General features: G+C 41.2%; 1 protein-coding gene across 1 annotated transcript in view; it reads right to left on the reverse strand.

Moving 5' to 3' along the window:
- Nucleotides 1-1313: 1313 nt before the first annotated feature.
- Nucleotides 1314-20465, reverse strand: part of EFHC2 (EF-hand domain (C-terminal) containing 2) — a 188107-nt gene continuing 168955 nt past the window's right edge. Inside the window, exons 14-15 of the mRNA XM_012730279.1 lie at nucleotides 13934-14039; nucleotides 1314-1545 (exon numbers count right to left, since the gene is read on the reverse strand). Coding sequence (XP_012585733.1) covers nucleotides 1444-1545; nucleotides 13934-14039 — 208 coding nt within the window. The 3' untranslated portion in view covers nucleotides 1314-1443. The remainder of the gene's footprint in view (nucleotides 1546-13933; nucleotides 14040-20465) is intronic.

The raw sequence follows: 20465 nt of genomic DNA on the forward strand, positions 1-20465 counted from the left end.
TAATATAAAAAACTGAAAGAGCCATTGTTGTCATGCAAATTCTGCATCTGAGTGCCAAAAAACGTCTGCTCTTTGAGAGACAAAGTGAAGTGACAAATAAGGTGTGAATCAATGAGCTAGAAGGAGCTTTCTATTCCTATTCTCTTTAGAGTCATCCTGGAAAGGTTAAAGGTACAGTCCCTTCTGCATGGTCTTCCATCATATTTGAGAATATAACAGTCAACAATGAAAAATGGGGTAGATTGGGACAGACCTCTTTCAATGAATCCGCAGAGTTTTATGCCTACAGCTTTTAACTAAATATACACTACATGATACAAGTTCTACTGAGAATCACAATGGACAGACCTAGAAGACAAATAAAAGTAGGATTTAAATACAGGAGGGAAACATGTACTCTTAAAATGTTTAAGCCTCTTTGGTGGGCAGGGTGGATGTGTGTGTGTGTGTGTGTGTAGAATTAACCAAAAAAGATATCTCAAAACCTTCAGCATTCACATCTGACTGTGGAATTGACACTATAAAAGGAGGGAGGAGGGAACACAGTGGGAAGGGGTCATAATGGTCTATGGTGAAGGACTACAGGTGCCTGGATTCTGGGTTTGGTGTGGTGACAGGCATCTGAGGCGATATGATCTTGTGCCTCTGAACCACACTCAGGTTTGTAAACCAATGTTACCTCAATAAAAAAAAAAATTAAATAAATTTTCAGTATTAACATCTGTAAATATTTTAGATATATTTTGGTCATACTATAATAATAATACTATAATAATAACTTGGATATATTTCCAAGTTAGCAAGCTTTGCATATATAAAGGACATTAAAAATATAAACACTGAATGAGTTTCAATTCCTCTCCCCAAATTGTGTTTCTGTGTGTGTTTTGCAGAGGTGGAGAGTCCTTTTCTCCAAATAGCTTTGTAAATTTCAGAAAATAAATACCTTCACTCCAGAGAGGCTTAAGGATTTAGATAAGGTGAATTATATAAGTAATATATAAAACTTAATTATATAAATAATAAATGTGTCAAAAAGATTTCACAAATGTTTAAGAGAACCACAGTTTATTGCTCTGATGTAATTTGATTTTATATTGTCCTGTATAGCTGTTAAAAGTCACTTTCTTTTTGTGTTGTAATGAATCTAATTATGTTGAATAGAAAATTACCATAAGATTCTTCAGTACTAATAAATCAAACATATAATAAAAATGTTCAGTGGTTCTTTAAATGGCATTTTTAATAGTGTTAGCACATCAGCAATATAATATGATGTTCTGAGAAACTAAAATGACAAAAGGAGATTGTGGTTTATGGATTGCAATTTAATATGAACTTTGTTCCTTCTTTGTTTTTAATATGAAATTGTATTTGAAAATTGAAATACAGTTGTCAAAATCAGGGAAGGAAATCAAAGGGAGCTAATGAAAACTGGCATGGTTAGTCCTCCTCCAAGCCATACAGATCCTTTATAAGGGAGAAATAATCGATATATTTCACAGGAATAGGTGATGGCATCCCGATCCACTCATCTTCACATCTCTAAGAAGAAAAACAAATTATTAGAACCACACTTCAAACTGTAGTTTTGTAATCACACCATCAAATTGCTCTCTGTCTTGAGATAAGCTCTTGTAAATAGTTTATTTTCAAAACAAGCTTTTCTACCATCTACTGTCAGATCTTAAGGCCTTTGTGGGAGACTGGATTCTTGCGCTACATTCTTCATCCCTGTCTGCATTGGGATTTTACACCCACACTCTTGCATTGTGACTTGGTAGGACCTCCTATAGAGTATTTCTGTCCTGATACTGGTTTGGCCACACGACTGGCCTGATCCTATGTATGTTGGTGATTGTACCATAAGCTCTTACCCTAGTGTGTTCGCGTGATTTGACTTGGTCTCTTCTTCTCCTGCATCTCCACAAGAACAGGTCTGCTGGTCCCAGAAGGACACAGGTAGAGAGCAGACTGGACCCAATTTAGGGCCTGTCACCAAGCTCAGTTGACCATTACACCCAAGGGCAGGAAAAATAAATGTTTGCTGCTGTGAACCACTGAAATTTTAAGTGATTGCACCGTATGCAGCACTATTGCTGCAATAGGTCCTTCTACACGTAGTTAAAAATTTAATTTTAAAAATCCAAACGGGCTACTTGGTTATTGTTTCTCCAGTCTACCAATGAAAGGAGTATTTTAAATATGACCTTGGTGCAGAGGAACATAGCACAAATATATACATTCAAAATCATTAGTCCCTAATAGGTCTTTTAAAATAGAATCTTTCAATACAAAAGCAATAAAGTATATGACATATTGGAACTGCTATCAGAATTGTAGCCAAGCCTCAGCTGTAGGCATTTTTACAAGTATTAGTTTAAAAGGATAACAGGAGTCAAATTGGGATCCAAAGAAGGAAGAAGTGGGAGGCAAAATTTAAAAGACTCAGAGGAGGGCATGGGGCATCAAGAAAGTAGAAGGTAAAGGATTCTTCAGAATCTTGCTCTAATTCACTCTATGTAAAGGGATCACATGACCAAGCTCTTTGAGAAAAAGTGTTTGGTGACACGAGAAATGCCTAAATTACTACTGCCTGACTACGATCAATCCACAAATGTCCCAAATATTACAGGGTTGTAAGCTAAAATACGCTTTTCTTCACTAACCTTTTATTCACACTTGGCTACAAAATATAAAGGAAACTTCAGATCACATTGTCTTCCAAGCAGTGCATGGAAATTTTGAGTGGTAGTAACTGTATGATAATTTTAGAAAAGCAGAGACCATCCACGCCAGTCTCTCCCTCACACCCTGAGGGGCATGAGCCAGTTAGCTCTGCTGTACAGCAACCCCCAGCGCTGGGTGTTTGGGATCTTTACAGTGTCTGTGTATGGCGGTGCCCTTCCTGACATCCTCACCCGTTCCACTTTGGCACACACCAGGTTGACTGCCACAACCAGTACCCAAGTTCCCTTCCCTGAGAGCTCTTCTTTGGCCTCCGAGACCCACTTGTGGCTGTGCCTGTGACATGCCACAAGTGCCTGGAAATTAATTCTACTCCTTACTTCAGGAGCAGTCGTCAAACAATGAGTTCATGGATGAATACCACAGCTTCTTTGCACGTTGGGTGGGATAACCCTGAGGTACATGTGGACCACTGGATCCGTGTTTCTCTGGATTAAGCCCCTAGAATCTGCATTGGTACTTGTATAATATGCCCTAACTTAGCTCTTTCTCTTCCGTTTCTCACTCCCCACTACCTTGCTAATGTTCCTTTCACTTTCCCCAAAAAGCTATCCACACATAAATCCTGTCTCCAAGTCTGTCCCTAGGGGAAGTCAGACATTATGCAATTTTTCATTTATCAACATTAATCAAATGTCCGTGAAAGTCACAGCACAGCTTGGAACAAAGTTCCTGACAAATTGTGGATGGATTCAGAGCATCTAATGTGACTTCCAGGTAACTCAAGAGATGGTCCCCAACCTGAAAACAACACTTGATTGAATCTGGAGCATAAACAATATGTGCACATAACATTTGCTGGAAGAAGAACTAAGACACACACAGTGAAATTCAACAATGAAACCAAAGCATGACTCAAAAATAGCTGGGAATCATTGTCTGTGAGAGTCACATGACATTTCCAAGCTGGCTGTCACTAGAGCTACTTAAGATGTCAAAAAAAGTTGGCAACAAATTACTTGTTCATCAATGGTGAAAAAATATAGCTGCCGATCTGTAAAATCACACACCCCTGCAATGGGAGCAAAGACAGTACTGGATAGAAACCCAGTAAACAGCAGCTGCCCGGTGAGAACAGCAAAGCTGTGTGTGAGCTAATGGGCCCTGGGTTTATTTGCTTTGACATTTTTAAAAGGAAATTTAATTGGATTATGTCTCCTTCTAGCTTAAAATTTTCTACTGTAGTACTGGCCACCAGATGCATGAGGGAGAAAGATCGGGAGCCAATTAAATTCCACGCTCCAGTGAAACAAGGTTATTTTTATTCCTCCCAAATGTAAGGCTGATAGAGTCATGTTAGTGACTTCACCCTGTTATGTCCCTCTAGTAGCTTGAAAAAAGGAAATGTTTCTATGGGAAATATCTATGAAATTGTAGAAAAGTCCATCCAGTAGTGTTTATGACTTACAATGATGACTTTCTGGGATTTTCTTTCTTCGTAGAAGATTGACATGAATTTGGAAGTTGACAAGAATCATAAAATGATTAAATTTTAGCAATCATAAAATGAAATTAATTTGTGGGAGAGCATTTTCCAAATACTTGTTAAGATAATCAGGAGCATTCTGACAATATAAGGAAAGGGCATATGTAAAACAGGCGATTTGCTTATATCTTTCTCCATTTCTGTCTTTGTTGAAATGCCCGGATTTCAGTCACTTCACTTAGCCCTAGACAAAGCTTCAGTACAGTTGGTATCTGTGAGTGAGTGTAGTTAAAACACAGGTGTGGGGACCCTCCCTGGTGGCGCAGTGGGTTAAAGCACTGTACTATAAAGCACTGTACTAAGAATCAAAAGCTACTTCCACATGAGTTCGATCCCCACCTGCCCCGGAGGTGACCACATGGCGTGGCAGACCTCTCCTGGCCGGCCCGCTGCTCCCCTCAGCAGTGTACTTCGTCAATCTGCCTGTTCTGCACCCCACTCTGTCTCTGGTGAATTCTCTCACCCTCCGCATCTCTGGCCTGTACCCCAGTTTTGTACGAATAAATAAATAAATCTTTAAAAAAAAAAAAAAAAAAAAAAACACAGGTGTGGCTTCCAAGAAAACTTTCCTGGAAACTGCTTTATAGGGCAAATAAAGTTTCTGAGCTCTAATGACAGGCTGCTGTGTTTACTGCAAGTAAGTATCATCCAACATTTTAAATCTACGTGGCTCTTCGAAGTCTTACTTCCTCCTAGGTTATTTCATTGTGTTAGGTAGTTGGCCTATATTTAGCAGTTTTTAAAAAACACCTACTGAGAATGACTAATAATCTTTTATTTCAATTGTAAATGCAACTTCAAATATTAGAAATAATTTTGCTTATTTAAAGAGTTGGCAATAGTCCCTGACTCTATAATGCTTACTTTCAGGACTGTCACTGTGTCTTAGCTTCCTGTCTATAAATTGCAAATGACATTTATTCTCAGACAGTTACTGGGACCATAAAATGTCGCCAGGTATTCCTTCCTCTAAATAGCCAAAGAGGATCCTCAGCAAGTGGGGTGTCCAAAGAGGTATCCCAAGGTACACTGAACTGCCCCCTACTTCCCATTGCCAAGGTTATTTATCATCCTATTTTGACAAGAAAGAGCTTTTGAGCCAATTGCTAATGCTTCTACAGTTCCAGTGCTCATAAAATGAAGCCACATCCAATTTTTCTCAGAAATGTCAAAAGATAAGACACCAGTCACAAAGTGCAAGTTATAAAGTTTATATGAGAACCGATTTAGTGCTATTTTTTAAAACGTGACTTCTGAGATTAACCAGACAGGCTCTAAACAGTGAGACCTATTTTGCCAGTTTTACAGCTACCATCTGTGAGCAAGCACAATAGAATAGAAATAGGGTCTCCAGGGCGAGACAGCGCCAGGGCAACATGCTGAGACCATAGATAGTCACATAATGGACTGAGAGTTAAATTACAGCCCCAGTGGCTCACTACGGGCTGCTGTGTGGGCCAGGCAGAGGCCGGGCCAAGGGAGCTCCTGAGAATCCAGGCTACAGTCAACAGTCATGGTCCTTGACCGTCAGCTCACACGTATGCACGTAGGAAAACCTCTTAACAAAGGAGAGCAGGACAAATTGAGCTAGACCAGCTATAGCCACAGACCTCGCTGCAAATCTTGCTTGTTTATTGCTGGATTCCACTCCTATTGATATAGTCACCTGACCATCACGCATACTGGAGCCACATGGGGGTGAGGGTGGGAAATGCTGATAAGTGGAGGTGACTCTGGTCCTGGCCTTACAGTCTGGTTGTGAAGCTGGCTCACCTGAGCTCAAGCCTTTATTCTGGTAACAGACTGAGCTGATCATGCTCCATTGTCCTTTAAGATCCATTTTCTGCCTTTTCCACCCTATATTCTGCCCTGGGAGGCCAATCTCTCTGGACTGTATCACTTCCTGAGCATTCTTGCTCTCTGTGCTCTGGTTTAACCAATGGAAGTTGCAAGTGATAAGGGGACTGATTTTACTGACTGGCCACTCACCTTGTTCTCTCCCTGACTGGCCATGGTTTGGCAGTGACTGTACCCCTTTATCTGCTGTTACTCATCCAGCTCCTCCAATGGGTTCCAGTAACACTGGTCCCTGCTTCCCCAGGCCTAGGAATGATAAAGGCTTCCCACCCTTTCTAGTCCCGGAAATCTGCACTGGCCTGACTCATTCTCTTAAGTATACCCATGCCTCTGCCAATAGTCCCTTCATTAAATCCACACCCAACACTCCTTTGACTGTGCTAGGTTTTCCCTACTGGAACCACTGGCACAGGGACTTAGCCTGCTCTATTCCTTTGGTGGGACTGAAGGCCTAGCTCAAGTCTGACTAGCTCCCTTTGACTGCTCAATGGTATCAGCTTCAGGAATTCCTATCATTAGTCTCCCTATTCTGGAGAGATGCCTTGCTTGAACCCCCTGATACCCTGTACTTCCAACCCCTGTCTTGTGTATTCGATCACCCACCTGCTCGGCCTCTGGGTGGCTGAAGCCCATGGTCCTGTTCCTGGTTTCTGGGCCCTCCCAGCCCACCCCATGTACTTCCATTAATCAGCCCAGATTATAAAGGTGTTCCAAATCTCTGCCCTATCATCCATCACATCTACTAGTGCTGATACCAACAGAATTGGTATCGAATCTAGTAATGATGCCTGTTCAGCTTTCACTAACCAAGAAGTCTCTTCACATCTCAGTAAGGGGTCTTCAGTTGAGGGAAGGGATCCTGTTCAGGGCAACATTCATCCTAGGAGTAAAGACATCCAGGGTTCTGAACTGTGGTCTGTGTTAATAACCTCCAGACAGCTGTTCCTGGAATCTCTGGAATGTCACCAGAACCTGCTTGGCCAGCTTGGATACCAGAGGAAGCCTACAGGTCCTTGGGCTCCACCTCAGCCATGCTTCCATGCGAGGATCTCTGCCTGCCTATCCTTTTCACAACAGACTTTGACCTCACCCTGTAGAAGTCCCACATGTGATATGCTGGTATGGCAGACTTCCCAAATATTGGTGATCTCCAAAATTCTAAATGAGAGGTTTTCTCTGACATGTTGGGCCCGATGGACTCCTCTGTTCCAACTTCCCCCTCCACTGAACTCTCCTGGCATAACCACTCTCTTGTCAGTTCCCTGCCACAAGCAAAAGACCACTCAAAAACCAAGGAGTGGGGTAAAGAGGAGGCTATGACAGCCTCCCAGGTGATACCAAGACTAATGAATGAGGGCTTCAAGAGTGATTGGTTGCCAAGTTGTGATGCAACATCAAGAACTCCCTTGAGGAAGGATTTTGTGGGAGCCTTGGCTATCATCATCTTGGCTGCAAAAAGCCACATTGCCCAGGTCATACCCCACCCTAAGCCAACCCATAGGGATAAAGCCCAGGCCATTTTAGCCCAACCCAGGACAACTCTGAATTCTAGCTCCAGAATAGGCCAGCCACGGTTGTCTGAGTCTGCATGGAAGCTCATTTCTATGTCTGCCTACTCCAGTGTCCTCTCCTTCCCTTCCATGGATATTGATATCCCAAGGATACCTCCAAATCAACATAGTGCACATTAAACTCCATCTACTTCTTAGAGAACCCAACTGTAAGAATATTCTGAGAACCTTCAGTCTTGTTGCTCTACATCTTGACATTTTGAACATGGACTGAGGGGCGGAGTGGAGTCTCCATGTAGATTTTACATGGGCCTTCAGCAAGGGCTTTCTGCTTCAGTGGGGCTTCCCATTTCTCCTGACTGGGCTCCACTGCCCCACTTGGATCACTCCTACATCTGCTCAAGTCCCACATGCTCATTCAGCTGCCTCCTTCCCGCCACTCTATTTCCGGCTTTCACATTTTGGCATGCTGCATGATCCCACTCTCTGAAAGACTATAGCATCCGCCATGTTGACCTTGTGGTGCCTTCAGCTTGGGTAGAACATTCTTTCCTTCTCTCCCAGCCCTCTGGGCCTACCAAACATTTTGCTTGTGTTTCCTGCCAGAACAGTACCTTGGATTCCTTCTACTAATCGCTGTGTTTTTGAGTCTTGGCTGCTCCAATTTGGGCCCTGCCTATTTGGCCAAACATTTACCCAAAGGGGGATGGTTTATCATAGAGTTAGACTGGAGTCTCTATTTTGAAATCCTTTTCTTTCTTACTCTTTTACCTCACTCTATTACTTTTGAACCTCTCACCAATTAAAAATCATTGAGCAGGGTCTCCCTGATGGCCTATGGGTTAAGCCTCTGTGGCTTGAGTTTGATCCACAGCCAGGGAGGTAACCCTACACATGGTTCAGCAGACCTCTCCCTTCCTCCCCACTGCTCCCCTCAGCAGTGTATTTCAGCAAATCTGCCTATTCTGTTCTTCACTCTTGTCTCTGGTAAATACTCTCACCTCTAGTCAGCACCCCAGTTCTTCCACAAATAAGTAAGTCTTTAAAAAAAAATCTTTGAGCAGACTAGAGTTTGATTATTTTGCCTTTATGTACAGGGTGGGCATGAACCCTGAGGATGGGCAACATGGGTTTTTCTCCTCAATAGTCTGTGGTCTCTGAGCACCCTTCAACTTTGCACGGTATCATAACTTGTGGCAATTGTTGACTGAGAAATATCTCCAAGCATTATTAGACATCAATATTCAAACACAGTTCCATTTTTTATTACTGATTCAACTATATAATTGTAAATATAATGCATTGTTATGCTTAACCCATTCACACTAGATATTTTCACATGCTATTACAGGTGTACTGGTAACATTCACAAATGACCTTATATTCTCTTTATGAAATTACAGAAAACTTCAAAGTACAAGAATGCTACAGACAACAGGATCTAAGTAAGTTCTCATTATTGGTTAAATCAATCAGGGTACCATTTTATACCTATTCTTTCAAGTGGCTTCAAGGAAATGGGCCTTCCAAATGTCTCCAGCAAACTGAAATTGTTGGAGGTACACTATGTCCTGAATGAACTCCACCTACTGATGTTTTCTGGACTCCACTCCTACACCCATGCCAAAGAGATCTGCTGAGGATTACAACTCCCATCATGCCATGAATCTACCATGATTCTTCCCCTTCCTTGAAGGGAGGGTTGCTGGGAACCCTCCCCAAGTTAAGCAGCCATGCTTGATATACAACCTAACATATGGGCTTGTGCTTTCTTGTTTTTTCCTGCTTTTAGCGTCAGCTCAGACAGCTTACTCATAGGACATATTGACCAGCTAATCTTTCTCTGTGTTCTCCCTTTTTTCATTTCCCTTATAAATAAGCCTTTTATGAACTTTTCTGTGTGCCTGCTTTTAGGTCTAATCCTGAGTTCTTAAGTGTGTGGGTGGGGACTCACACCCAGGTCACCCTGTCTCCCTTCGGAGTTGTCCTGTAATAAAACGCTTCTAGTCTTGGCCAGTAAAATTGCTAGGAAACCCTACAAGTAAAATTCTCAATTTTACTCATTACCTTAAATGAACCTTTGACTACATCCCTGTTCTGGAATTATTTTCACTCTTACGTCTAAGTACAGAATCCCTGATAATAGCCTTGGAAGGGATTGCTTGGGTCCCAGTCTGCTGACCTGAGGAATAAGGACGTTTCCATTTTATAAACAATAGTAGAAGCTAACAGTTAAGTCTTTACTGTAGAGTAGTTGCTGTGAATGTCTCCTATATATCAACTCACAGAATCCTCAGAGCCAGCCTAGAGGAAGTACTATTCTTATCTTTATATTTGAGAGGGGGCAAATTAGAAGGTTGAGAAATTTGCACAAAGTCACACCCTTAGTTAATGATAAGGTTAAGAATTGGAACAAATTCATTTAATTTCTATATAACCTGTTTGCAAGTGACCAACGGTTACCTGGGGACTCCCAAACTCTTGAGGGGTACACACTCTAAAATATGGTCCTGCTATCTGCCACATAAAGACAAAGGGACTCTTAATGGGAAAAAATTTTAATAGAATTAGTGTGCAAGGAGAGAGAAGAGAAAGGATGTTAATTTTCCAGTGAAATCACCCAGACAAACAGGGTTGGCCCAAAGCAGGAATGTGGAGGCCCAGACATCTATAAGTCTAAGGGACCTTCTGGCAGGGAACTAAGGAAGGGGCAAGAGGGCCAGGTAAGTCTGAGACAGTAAAAGAGATGCAAAATATAAAAGAGCATAACGGCTGCCATTGTTTCTGCCAAGGGCAGTCTCTCCACGTGACTCTCACCCACATTTATCTTTTAAGTGACTCTAAATCTCTCTCCTCCACACATCTCCTCCAAGTCCCCCTCAACTGAAATGGTGCAAATCAAAACCAGAGAAGCAAGAGAGCCCCTTTTTTCTCCCTTAGCCCACCTACTTTCCATGTTATATAGTTCCCTCTCGGTTCTATCCCTAGTTCGTAGTTAACGCTCCTGCTCAGGAAGTCCGCATGAACACTGGGACTTGTAGTCCAAGGCAGCTTCATGTGAGGGTAACACTTCTGCTTTCCATTGTCTCTACAGTCTCTGAAATGCTGAGTCCATGCTCAGTATCTTCCCCAGCTGACAGAGTTGGCAAGAGATGAAATGGCAGAAGAATGGCGAAAGGGGGAGTGGATCCTTAAATCAATTTAATGGCCCACAAACTACATTCAACGGGAGCAAAGAAGGGGAAAGAAAGACAAGAAAGGAAAAAGAAGGAAAAGAGAAAGAAAAAAAAAGATCATAATGTGCCACATCTAACCAGTATAGTATTGTTTCAGGAAACTTGTTCCATTGCAAATGTACATATTGGTTTGCTAGGGAAAAAATGTCTTACTTGGGCTGAAGGTGATTCAATTTAACTCAAACTCAATAGCCATCAGGAAAATAAACATTAAAATTATAGGATACCATATTTTTAGGCAAAAAATGTAAAAAATAACAAAAATGCACTGTTAAAGAATATCTTAGGTCTATACATACTAAATGAGACATAACCAAAGATGTACTTAACTAAAAACAGACTGTGAAGAAATGCATGTGCTATGATTACATTTTGTACAATAAATGATGAAATCACTGTAGGGGAGCAAAAACTTGCCACCCCAAAGTACGTCTTTTTTGACAAATGCTTGATTTTAAGGAAGGGCTCTTAAGACTGGTTGGAGGCTGATTTAGATGTTTATAGCAAAACTTCTATTCTAAGAGAATCTAATCCCCTATCTCTTTTCAAAGAAGGCAGAAATACTTTTGTTTTCCCTCAAATATGCCCTATAAGCTATATAAGATGACTTCGAAAGCCACGTGGGTGACTTATTCATGCTGGGTCTCCCTCATGAAGAGAGGCATATCTGTGTCCCAGAATGCAACTCAACAGAGGGAGAAACAGGACGGCACATGGAGTCAGCACCATGTCCTCGGTCCCACTCACGTGCAGCTGCATGTGACTGAGGCTACAATTCCCAGTGGGTCATTAACTTGACTCCAAGGTTGGGGTGGAGAGGTAGGTGGGAAGGAGTGAGGTAAGTAGATATTGGATGTGGAAGAAAGAGGAGAGATACCTGAGGAGACACACAGGGTAGAGACATTTGAAATTCTGGCAGAGACAATGGCAGTCATTGACTTGACCTCATGGTGGGTTACGTGGTGCGTTTTGGATTTCACATCTCTATCTCTCTGCTCCAGTTCTCTGGAACCTGCCTATCCAGCTTCCCATGGTTCCTACTGGACACTACGTTAGACTTGTGGCAAGCTTTCAGGCCTTAGAGCCTTGCTTTAGGCCGAGGCTGTTTGGCTTGGTATTTACCTGCACGGGGGTGAATAATGTTTTTATGTGGAATTATCTCTTCTCTCTCTCTCTCCCTCCCTCTTTCCTTTCACAAATTAAAGATATCACTGAGCACACTAACAGTCTGTTTTCTTTGCCTTTGTGCACAGAGCTGTCCAGACCCTTTTACCCTTTAGAGCATACAAAGGAGTTTTTCCCATAACAACTTGGGGGTCCCTGGGTACCCCGCACTTACATACATGCTATTAAATTCCCACATAGCTTTTGCTCTTATCAATCTTTCTGATGCTTGTTACATTATTTGCCAGTCTTGAGGCACCCAGAGGGGTGCGAGATGGTTTCCTTCGTGCTCCTGACATCCCCATCATACATGTAAACATTTGGGTTGTGGCTTAGGTGGATGGAAAAGGAGAAAGAACTAGAAAATAGTAAAAGTATAGCAACACTTTAAGTTTTTGCTGTTCTTGTGGTGATGATAGAATGTTAAGAGCTTCCTAATGGGCCTGCCTGTACCTTTTCCAATCTACCTATCTGCCAACTAGAGCAAATTCTTTTTAAAGGGCACACTCTTCCTTGATATTTGCCTGTGATCTCCAGGCTTTTCAGGATAATACCCTTGCAGTATCTCCAGCCTCCCCTTCGCCACTCCTCCCTTTGCACTCTTTCTCGCCATACCAGTTCCTTCTGGGTCTGCACACAGGCACCATATGGCCCCATGTCCCGGGCTCTGTGGGGACTGTTTTTCCACACCGCATCACTTTCATACCTTGCTAACTCCTACTGTTCACTTACGAAGTTTCAAGAATCACTTCCCCTGGAAATATCTCCTGTCTCCCTCTCCTTCCAGGTTTGCTTTTTAAGCAGCTTCTCCTCAAACCATAGCACCTCAGGCCGGCTGCATCACTCCATATTCCAAATCACAAGTGATTGATTCACCCACCAGCAGTGGGCTCAACACAATGACCTAATGATCTTTGTCTCTGGACTCCAGCACATAGGACAGAACCTAATGAGAATGGATACTCGATCATGATGTGTATGAAAATTAAATGTATAAGTGAATGAGTTAAGTAACTGGCTCAAAGTCACTCAGCTACATAAGAAGCACAGTCAGAAGTTAACGCCAGATCTGTGTGACTCCAAAGGCCGTCACTGTCTCCGGAACATTTGGAAGTTCTAAGGCTGCCTGCCATTCCAGAACAGCTGCATGCCTGAGGGAACTCCCTAGGGGCACCAGATCAGGCTAGGCCAGAAAGAGCTGGTCAGCAGAGACTGGGAGAATAAATGCCTCCTTTTTGGGAGTATCAACTCTATGACATTTGCTTTATCAAGGGACTTTCCCAAGAAAATCAATTTCTGCGGCATGTTCAAATATAAACAAAATACCACCCACCTATCCACCCACTCCTTAAAGACAATTGGTCCAAACAGATCTTAGGAATTCAGATAATTCCACAATGTTGAGCGCACCATTTGAGCACATGAACTTTGCTTTCCCTAACCAAGCATTTTCCTACTGAATTTTCACTTTAAAATTGGTTCAACTGCAAAATGTGCATCCTGATCCCTGTAGATTGTCTCACCCAAGGCAAACCTGTGTGCACAGTCACAGATACACGGGGGGTTCTTGACATATGTAGCATTTGAGATTCGCTCTCGTGGCTCACGATGATGATGTTACCAGAATCCCTTGATAGCAGTGTTTACAGCTATTTATAACTGTAATCTATTATCCTATTTTCCATATAATTGGATGCGACTGAGGTTATGAAAAAATTCAGCTGCACAAGAAAAGTCATGCTCTAACAAAACAGATGTTTGCTTATTATGGAAAGCGAATTAGCCTTTTACACAAATACACAGAAACACATAAGCGCTCTTTCCAAAAGCACAAATGTGAATTTTTACACTGAAAAGTAATTTTAAGATGAAGGATATTTAAAATGCAAAGGAGGTAGCCACAGTTGGATTTTAAAATGTGTTCATTTTACCTCTTTCACAGGAGATACTGGTTCCAATTCGGGCATCGGATTTTTTCTCCAGTTTAGGGCAGAGAAAAATGACTCATAATTTATCTGTTCTTCACTGTCTTCAAACCTGAAAACATAATTATAATATATGATTTGACTCGATCTGCTCAGTTTAGGACCAAAATGTCAGTTTTTAAATGCTGCCGTAAAAGCAAAGTAGTGGGTATGCCTTGCTATGATATTTTTTTCTTACTTGTTCACTCTTTTTTTTTTCCCCTTTTCTCTTCAGAGGAGAGTGCAAACACAGTGGCCCTCTATCATGCATTATGCAGCTGCGTTTCCCACATTTGGGGAAATTGCAGGGGTCAGCACAGCCACAGTGCAGTGGGGATGCTCGCCGTAGGAAAACCACCTTGTGATCATGGTGTTTCCCCACCACCCCAGCTAGGTATGTTTATTGTTCGTTTCTCTCCCTCCAAAATATAAACTCTTGGAGAGAAGAGATCACACACATCAAATTCACCAAAGTACCTGCATCTAGATCAAAGTTGGCATTTTCTAGGTGCCCAATAAATATTTACTGCTGTTACCACAGAAACCAATTCGTTTATTCAGTAATGAAGACCAACGCTGTATTTTGTTAAGAATATTTGAGGCCTTTTTATTTACTATAGATGTATCTCTATGTTTGGTAAAATAAAATGTCCTTACATTTCTTAAATTGCATGCCGTCTGAATATTTAAGGCAAGGCTGGATTTCATTTTGCTTACTAGAAAAGTCAACCTTATCATTTCTTATGTAGCTATTAAAAGAAAGTATTTAGGGGCCTTCCTGGTGGTACAAGGGATTAAGATGCAGCACTGTGAAGCTATCTGCAGGAGTCACTGCAATACAAGTTCAATCCCTGGCCAGGGAGCTGACCCACATGGTGAAGCAGACCTCTCCTGTCTTGCCTGCTGCTCTCCTCAGCAGAGTGTATTTCAGTTGCTCTGCCTGTTCTTCTCTCTCCTCTGTCTCTGGTGAATCTTTTTACCCCCTTCACTCTGGACTACACCCCAGCTCTTGTATGTATAAATAAATCTTCTTTAAAAGGGGGAGATTATTTAGATCCATATAGCATATCAATAGTACATCATACATATATATTCACAAGTGGAAAGGAGGTTATAAAATATAAAGATTCATGATCTCAGTTTAGGTTATATTCATTTAAGGAGGCATAAAAATATGAATATTATACTGAAGCATTAGGAACAAGTGCTTCTGAGGACAAACTATGACTTGCTTTTTCTTTAAACTAGTCTGTACATCTAAATCATTTTAAAGTCATAATCAGAAAAAAAAATAAAGCCATTTTCACTTTGAAAACAACATCAAAAAGAAAAAAGATAATCCTATACCTTAAAACTACAGGTCAACAATAGCAAATCTACTTGACCGCTATTCCTAGCTATAAACACTGGCAGAAATTCATTCTTAATCATAATAGAGTTTTGGTGTTTAAGAACCAGTAATTTCCACACAAATGCTACATTTACCTAAACACAAAAAAAATACTTTTTAATATAATAACTAAATGCCACCTATGGGGAATTCGAGCATATTCTGACAACTTTTAATACTAAATATAATTGGCCTTTCAACAATGCAGGGTATAGGGGCTTTGAAACCTACACAGTTGAAAATCTGCATTTTACATTTGACTCCCCAAAAAGTTAACTACCAAATATACCATGCTGTTGACTAGGGGAATTACCAATAACCAACAGTTGATACTACATATTTCATGTAGTATGTGTATCACAAACTACATTCTTACAATAAACTAGAGAAAATTCTAAAAATCATAAAGAGAAAATACAGTTATAATGCTCTATTGCATTTATCAATACTATGCATTAACATAGTGTTGTGTGTTTACAAGAAAATCTGAAACAGCACAACTGAAACCCGTATCGTTTAACGATCAGCTATGCAAGCTATGCCTCCTGATTATGGAATACCATTTTTTTCTTTTTTAAGGGAAAGACAGAGGTGTTGTCCCAAGGATCTTGCACTCGGCCCCTGCCTTCCTCTTGGAATCTCCAACTCAACATGACCTTCCAACTAGCAAGTGAGAATAATTAATTATAGGAAAACTCAGCGACAAGAAATGTAGGAAAACCACAATACTCACAGTCAGTTAAGAGTCTTTTCTCTTTCCCTTAGAAAATAATAGCTCATATTTGTAAGCTAATAAAACTTAGCAGCAATAAATTAAATGTTACAAAAATGAAGTCACATAGATTCATTAATCTAAACAAAGTGGAATAAACAGCGATCAGAAAAGGGAAAGGGAATTCAGTAATTCATTTGTGTACATTTCCTCTGGCGACCAGTCCTGGCAGGCAACTCTAATCTGCTGTCCCTTACTACAGCTTAGTTCTTGAATTCTGGCTCACTGATCATTTAAACTCCTTGAAAGAACATGTTCTTTTTATGGAAATATTTGTAGCCAAAATGAAGGACCATTATGTCATTTGCTTATGTGTGTTCTAAGAGAAGAACTAATACACAATCAATTAAAAGTGTTTTGTAAGAGACTTTCTTTTGACGTGCAGCCTCAAAGTAAAGGATTCCCCAACACTATGACTACCAGCTGAAGCCAGAGAATGAAGTCTTTGACTTGCACACTAAGGAAAAAAGCAAGAATCACTGGAGCACATTCTAATGAACAGACACAGGATCTAAGTTACATTTTTCTAAAAATCATTCTGATAGATATGTATCATGAACAGGATATAGGAGGTTCCCTGAGATTAAAAAAAAAAAAAAAAAGAAGATTGCAGGGGCTGCCAGTTCAAAGAAAAGATCAGAAGTTTGGTTTGGTTATCTCATCCACTACCCACTCGTTTCAAGCCACCATTATCCCTCATTTGGATTACAGTAATAGTCTTTTATCTGGTCTTGCTGCTTCTACACTCACCTCACTGCAGACCATACCCCACCAGAATAACCTTTGTAAAACATGTATCAGATGAATTATTTCCTTGCTTGCAACTCCCAATTTCTTCCCTATTCAATTAGCATACTAGCAGAAAGCCTTATGTGGGCTTAAAACACCCAAGGTAACTTGGGCCCTGCTGCCCTCTCTGATCTTATCTGAAAACTCTCTATGTTTACTATGGTCCAGGTATACTAGCCTTCTTGTCCTCTGAGCATGCTACGATTGCTTCCAGAAATGCAAAGCATTTATACCTTCTGGTTCCTTTGAAAACTCTCAATTCAAATGTTGCTTCCTCAGAAAAGCATTCCTGAAACTCTTCTTATCTAACTGAATCCCTGTGGCCAAAGTTTCATTTATCCTGGATGATGGCATTAGAACTTACAGGAAAATTTCCGGAAGTCACCACAGAAAGTCCTATTATCAAATTTTGTTAGGAATAAGTCTGTTACTACCCTTTTCTGATGCCATCACGTCACTAGCATGGTGGTATTAAATCTCCTCCTTTCCCCTCCCCCACACCCCACCCTCTGTCTTACTCCAGCAGGAACCACTGAGATTCTCTGTGTGTTCCCAGAGAGATCTTCAGATCCTTGTTTCTGGGAAAACCCTAATTAAACTGAAGGCTATGAGAGGACTCACGTAGTGAAATCCACCAATCAACAAGACCCACCCCCTAAATGCTTCCACTAAGGAAGGAAGCCCAAAAAAAAGCAACATTAAAAAAGGAATGAGAGAATCATAGCAGAGGAAATATGCTATAAAAGGATGGATTATTTCCATGAATAAGGAATAGAAGACTATAAAAAAGGAACACTCAGACTGGTCTTGGAATAAAAAACACAATAGTAGTGAACAGATGCAGTGAAAGGGGTGTAATACAAAGCTGAGGAAATCCCTTAGTATGTACATCAGAAATGATGAGGGGAAAATGCAAAGAAAACATTCAAATCTTGGGAGAGCCAAAATTTTGATACCAGGAGTTCTCACAAGAGGAAAATGAAAATAAAGGAGGAAATTATAAAAAATTTAATGGAAAAATCTCAGAACCAAAGGACAGAGACTCCAAGCCACAGGGGTCCGTAAGTGATCGGTCATTACCACTAAAGTTTTGTGTAGAGTGAAGCATATGCACTGATAGGAGTGTGAAGTTGTATTCCCAAAATCACATCATTAATGAAATGCCAAATTAATAAAATTTGAGAAAAAAATGCTAAGCACAATGAACCTATATCTAATGTCTCTCTCATACATGCACATATATCCCACAACACTCCATTATAAACTTCTAGAACATCATGAGTAAAGAGAAGATCCTAAGAGCATCCAGAAAGAAAGTAGTATTTATACTAAATATTATGCTGACGTCTCAAGCACCAGAACAGGAAATTGGTAGTACTATCTAAATATGAGAAATCCCAAAATGGCTGTGTGTGCATGGTTATGTAAATGCCTGCAGAAGGAACTAGGAAAGTTGAAAGTGGCTGATTCTGGGAGCTGGGAGTAGGTGAAGCTAGAAACTGCTGTTGCAACAACAGAGGAGTTGATTAGTTTTCATTATGAGCATGTATCAGTTTGATGAAAATGCGAATTTTAGAGGTATAAAAGTAGATGAAAAAAATTTCTAAACATGTTTGTAAGTCACAAACTTGTATGTGTTTTATTTGGACGAGAAGGGGCATGTTGATGAGGAATTAAGTCTCCTAGCCTTCCTTGTACTCCAAAGAAGTAGGCAATTGCACAGAATCGCCTGCCCTGGATTGCTCATAGAGATACTGCGCATGCCCTCATTTGGTATTATACTACACCTCACATATATGGTACGCATGTCAGATGGGTTATGTGAGAAATACGAAGATAGAAAGGATAGCTCCAGTTCTCAAACCAGTCCAGAATAGAGGAGAGGGTAGAGAGGACAGGCAGTTCAGAGATGGAAAAAGGCTTCACTATCGTAGAGTGAGAAGTAGGTCAGTGTCAACATTCACCTCTGTATACTCAAAGCTAGACTGCAGCTTCCAAAACTCCCTGAAGGAAACACATGCAAGCACACACACACACACACACTAAGAACAACATCCCGAGGAGAGGGGCCCCAACAAGCAGTAGAATGGGCCAAGCAGGTAGCCGAGGTGGGCAAGGTGAACACTGGCAGCCTGGTGGGCCTCACAAGCAGCAGAGTAGAACAGGCAAGTGGCCCTGATTCAGAGGCCTTGGCAGACCCAATAGGCTGCTCCGCTGGCAGTGTTAGAGGAGCAGTAAGTAACCAACTCTGAGCAAATGCGTGACATCCTGAAAGAACTCCCTGACGTCTTTACACACTCGACCCCAATGTCCATGCCAACGAGCTCAGGAACTGAGGACTACAAATCCCAGCGTGCCATGAACCTGACATCTTGTACAGAGGGCAGCTAGGAATAGGGGCAGAATTTAGCAGCCATGCTTGGTTATAACTGAACACGTGTACGCTGATTCTCTCTTGCTTCTTCAGCCTCAACTTGAGCACTGGCATCTCAGCTCAGAAGGCATTGCTGCTAGGAAGTATTGGTCAAATAATCTCTTATCGCTATGGTCTCCTTCTTCTCATTTCTCTTATAAATAATCCTTTTAAAAAATGTCTCTCTGTGTACCTACTTTTGGGTGTTGTCCCAAGTATTTAAGCACACAGGTGAGGATCAACAATACTGGTCACTTGGTGCCCAATAGTGGTGCCATCACACCAGTGGTTGACCAGCCCAAAGGACCCTTCCTTGTATTGGTCACCATAAGCACATTACCACTGTAGGACATGCAGTGGGATTCTTTGTCTGTAATTTAGAGGAGCTTGACTTTACTTCAGTAAAGTTCTCTGTGTGCTTTGATTTAAACAGGGTCTAATTGTTAGCTTAGGCAGTTCTACACGCCCGCCCCTTTTTTTGCTGGGAGTAATCTGATAGAGTCTGGTATATGGAAAATGATTTTGGGATGATGGGAGGCGGTCCCATGGGTCTATGTATGGGACACAGTTTCAACTTTCAACTTGGGATTTTTTTTAATTTGGGGGGTTTCTCAGGGGGAGCATTTTCTATGAACTTCTGTTTTTGGTTCAAGAGGAGGGGAGCCTTCTACTCTGATGAGGAATCTGCTTGGACAAATTCTGGATTCCCTCCAAAAACTAGATTTGGAAAAGAGAGAGGCCCATTTGATGCAAAGGAAGGGTGAAGCAGCCTTCCTGTTACCATGATAGTAGCAAAGACTGGAAGGAGGAGAAATATTTATTGGATGTTTTGAACCTAACAATGAAGAATCCCTTTCAAGTAGCCAGTGTCCTAACTGGGGTAGCCACAGGGTCTCCCCCAGGATAAGACTGGAATGGTTTCTCCTTTTCATACTAGACATGGAAGCTAATCTGGCCAAATGCGCTACCCTGGAATAGCACAGTTTTCTCTTAACCAAGTCCTAATGGGTGATCAAATGAATTAGGAGCAACTTACCTGATATTGTTGGTTATATCCTAACTGTTCTACCAGAGACCGCCTGAGTTGGAGAAATTCCTTCCTTCCATGGCAGCAGATCATAAAAGAATGGCTATC

Source organism: Condylura cristata, unplaced genomic scaffold, assembly GCF_000260355.1.
Source record: "Condylura cristata isolate star-nosed mole 26May11 unplaced genomic scaffold, ConCri1.0 scaffold00027, whole genome shotgun sequence".
Taxonomy (NCBI): Eukaryota; Metazoa; Chordata; class Mammalia; order Eulipotyphla; family Talpidae; genus Condylura; species Condylura cristata.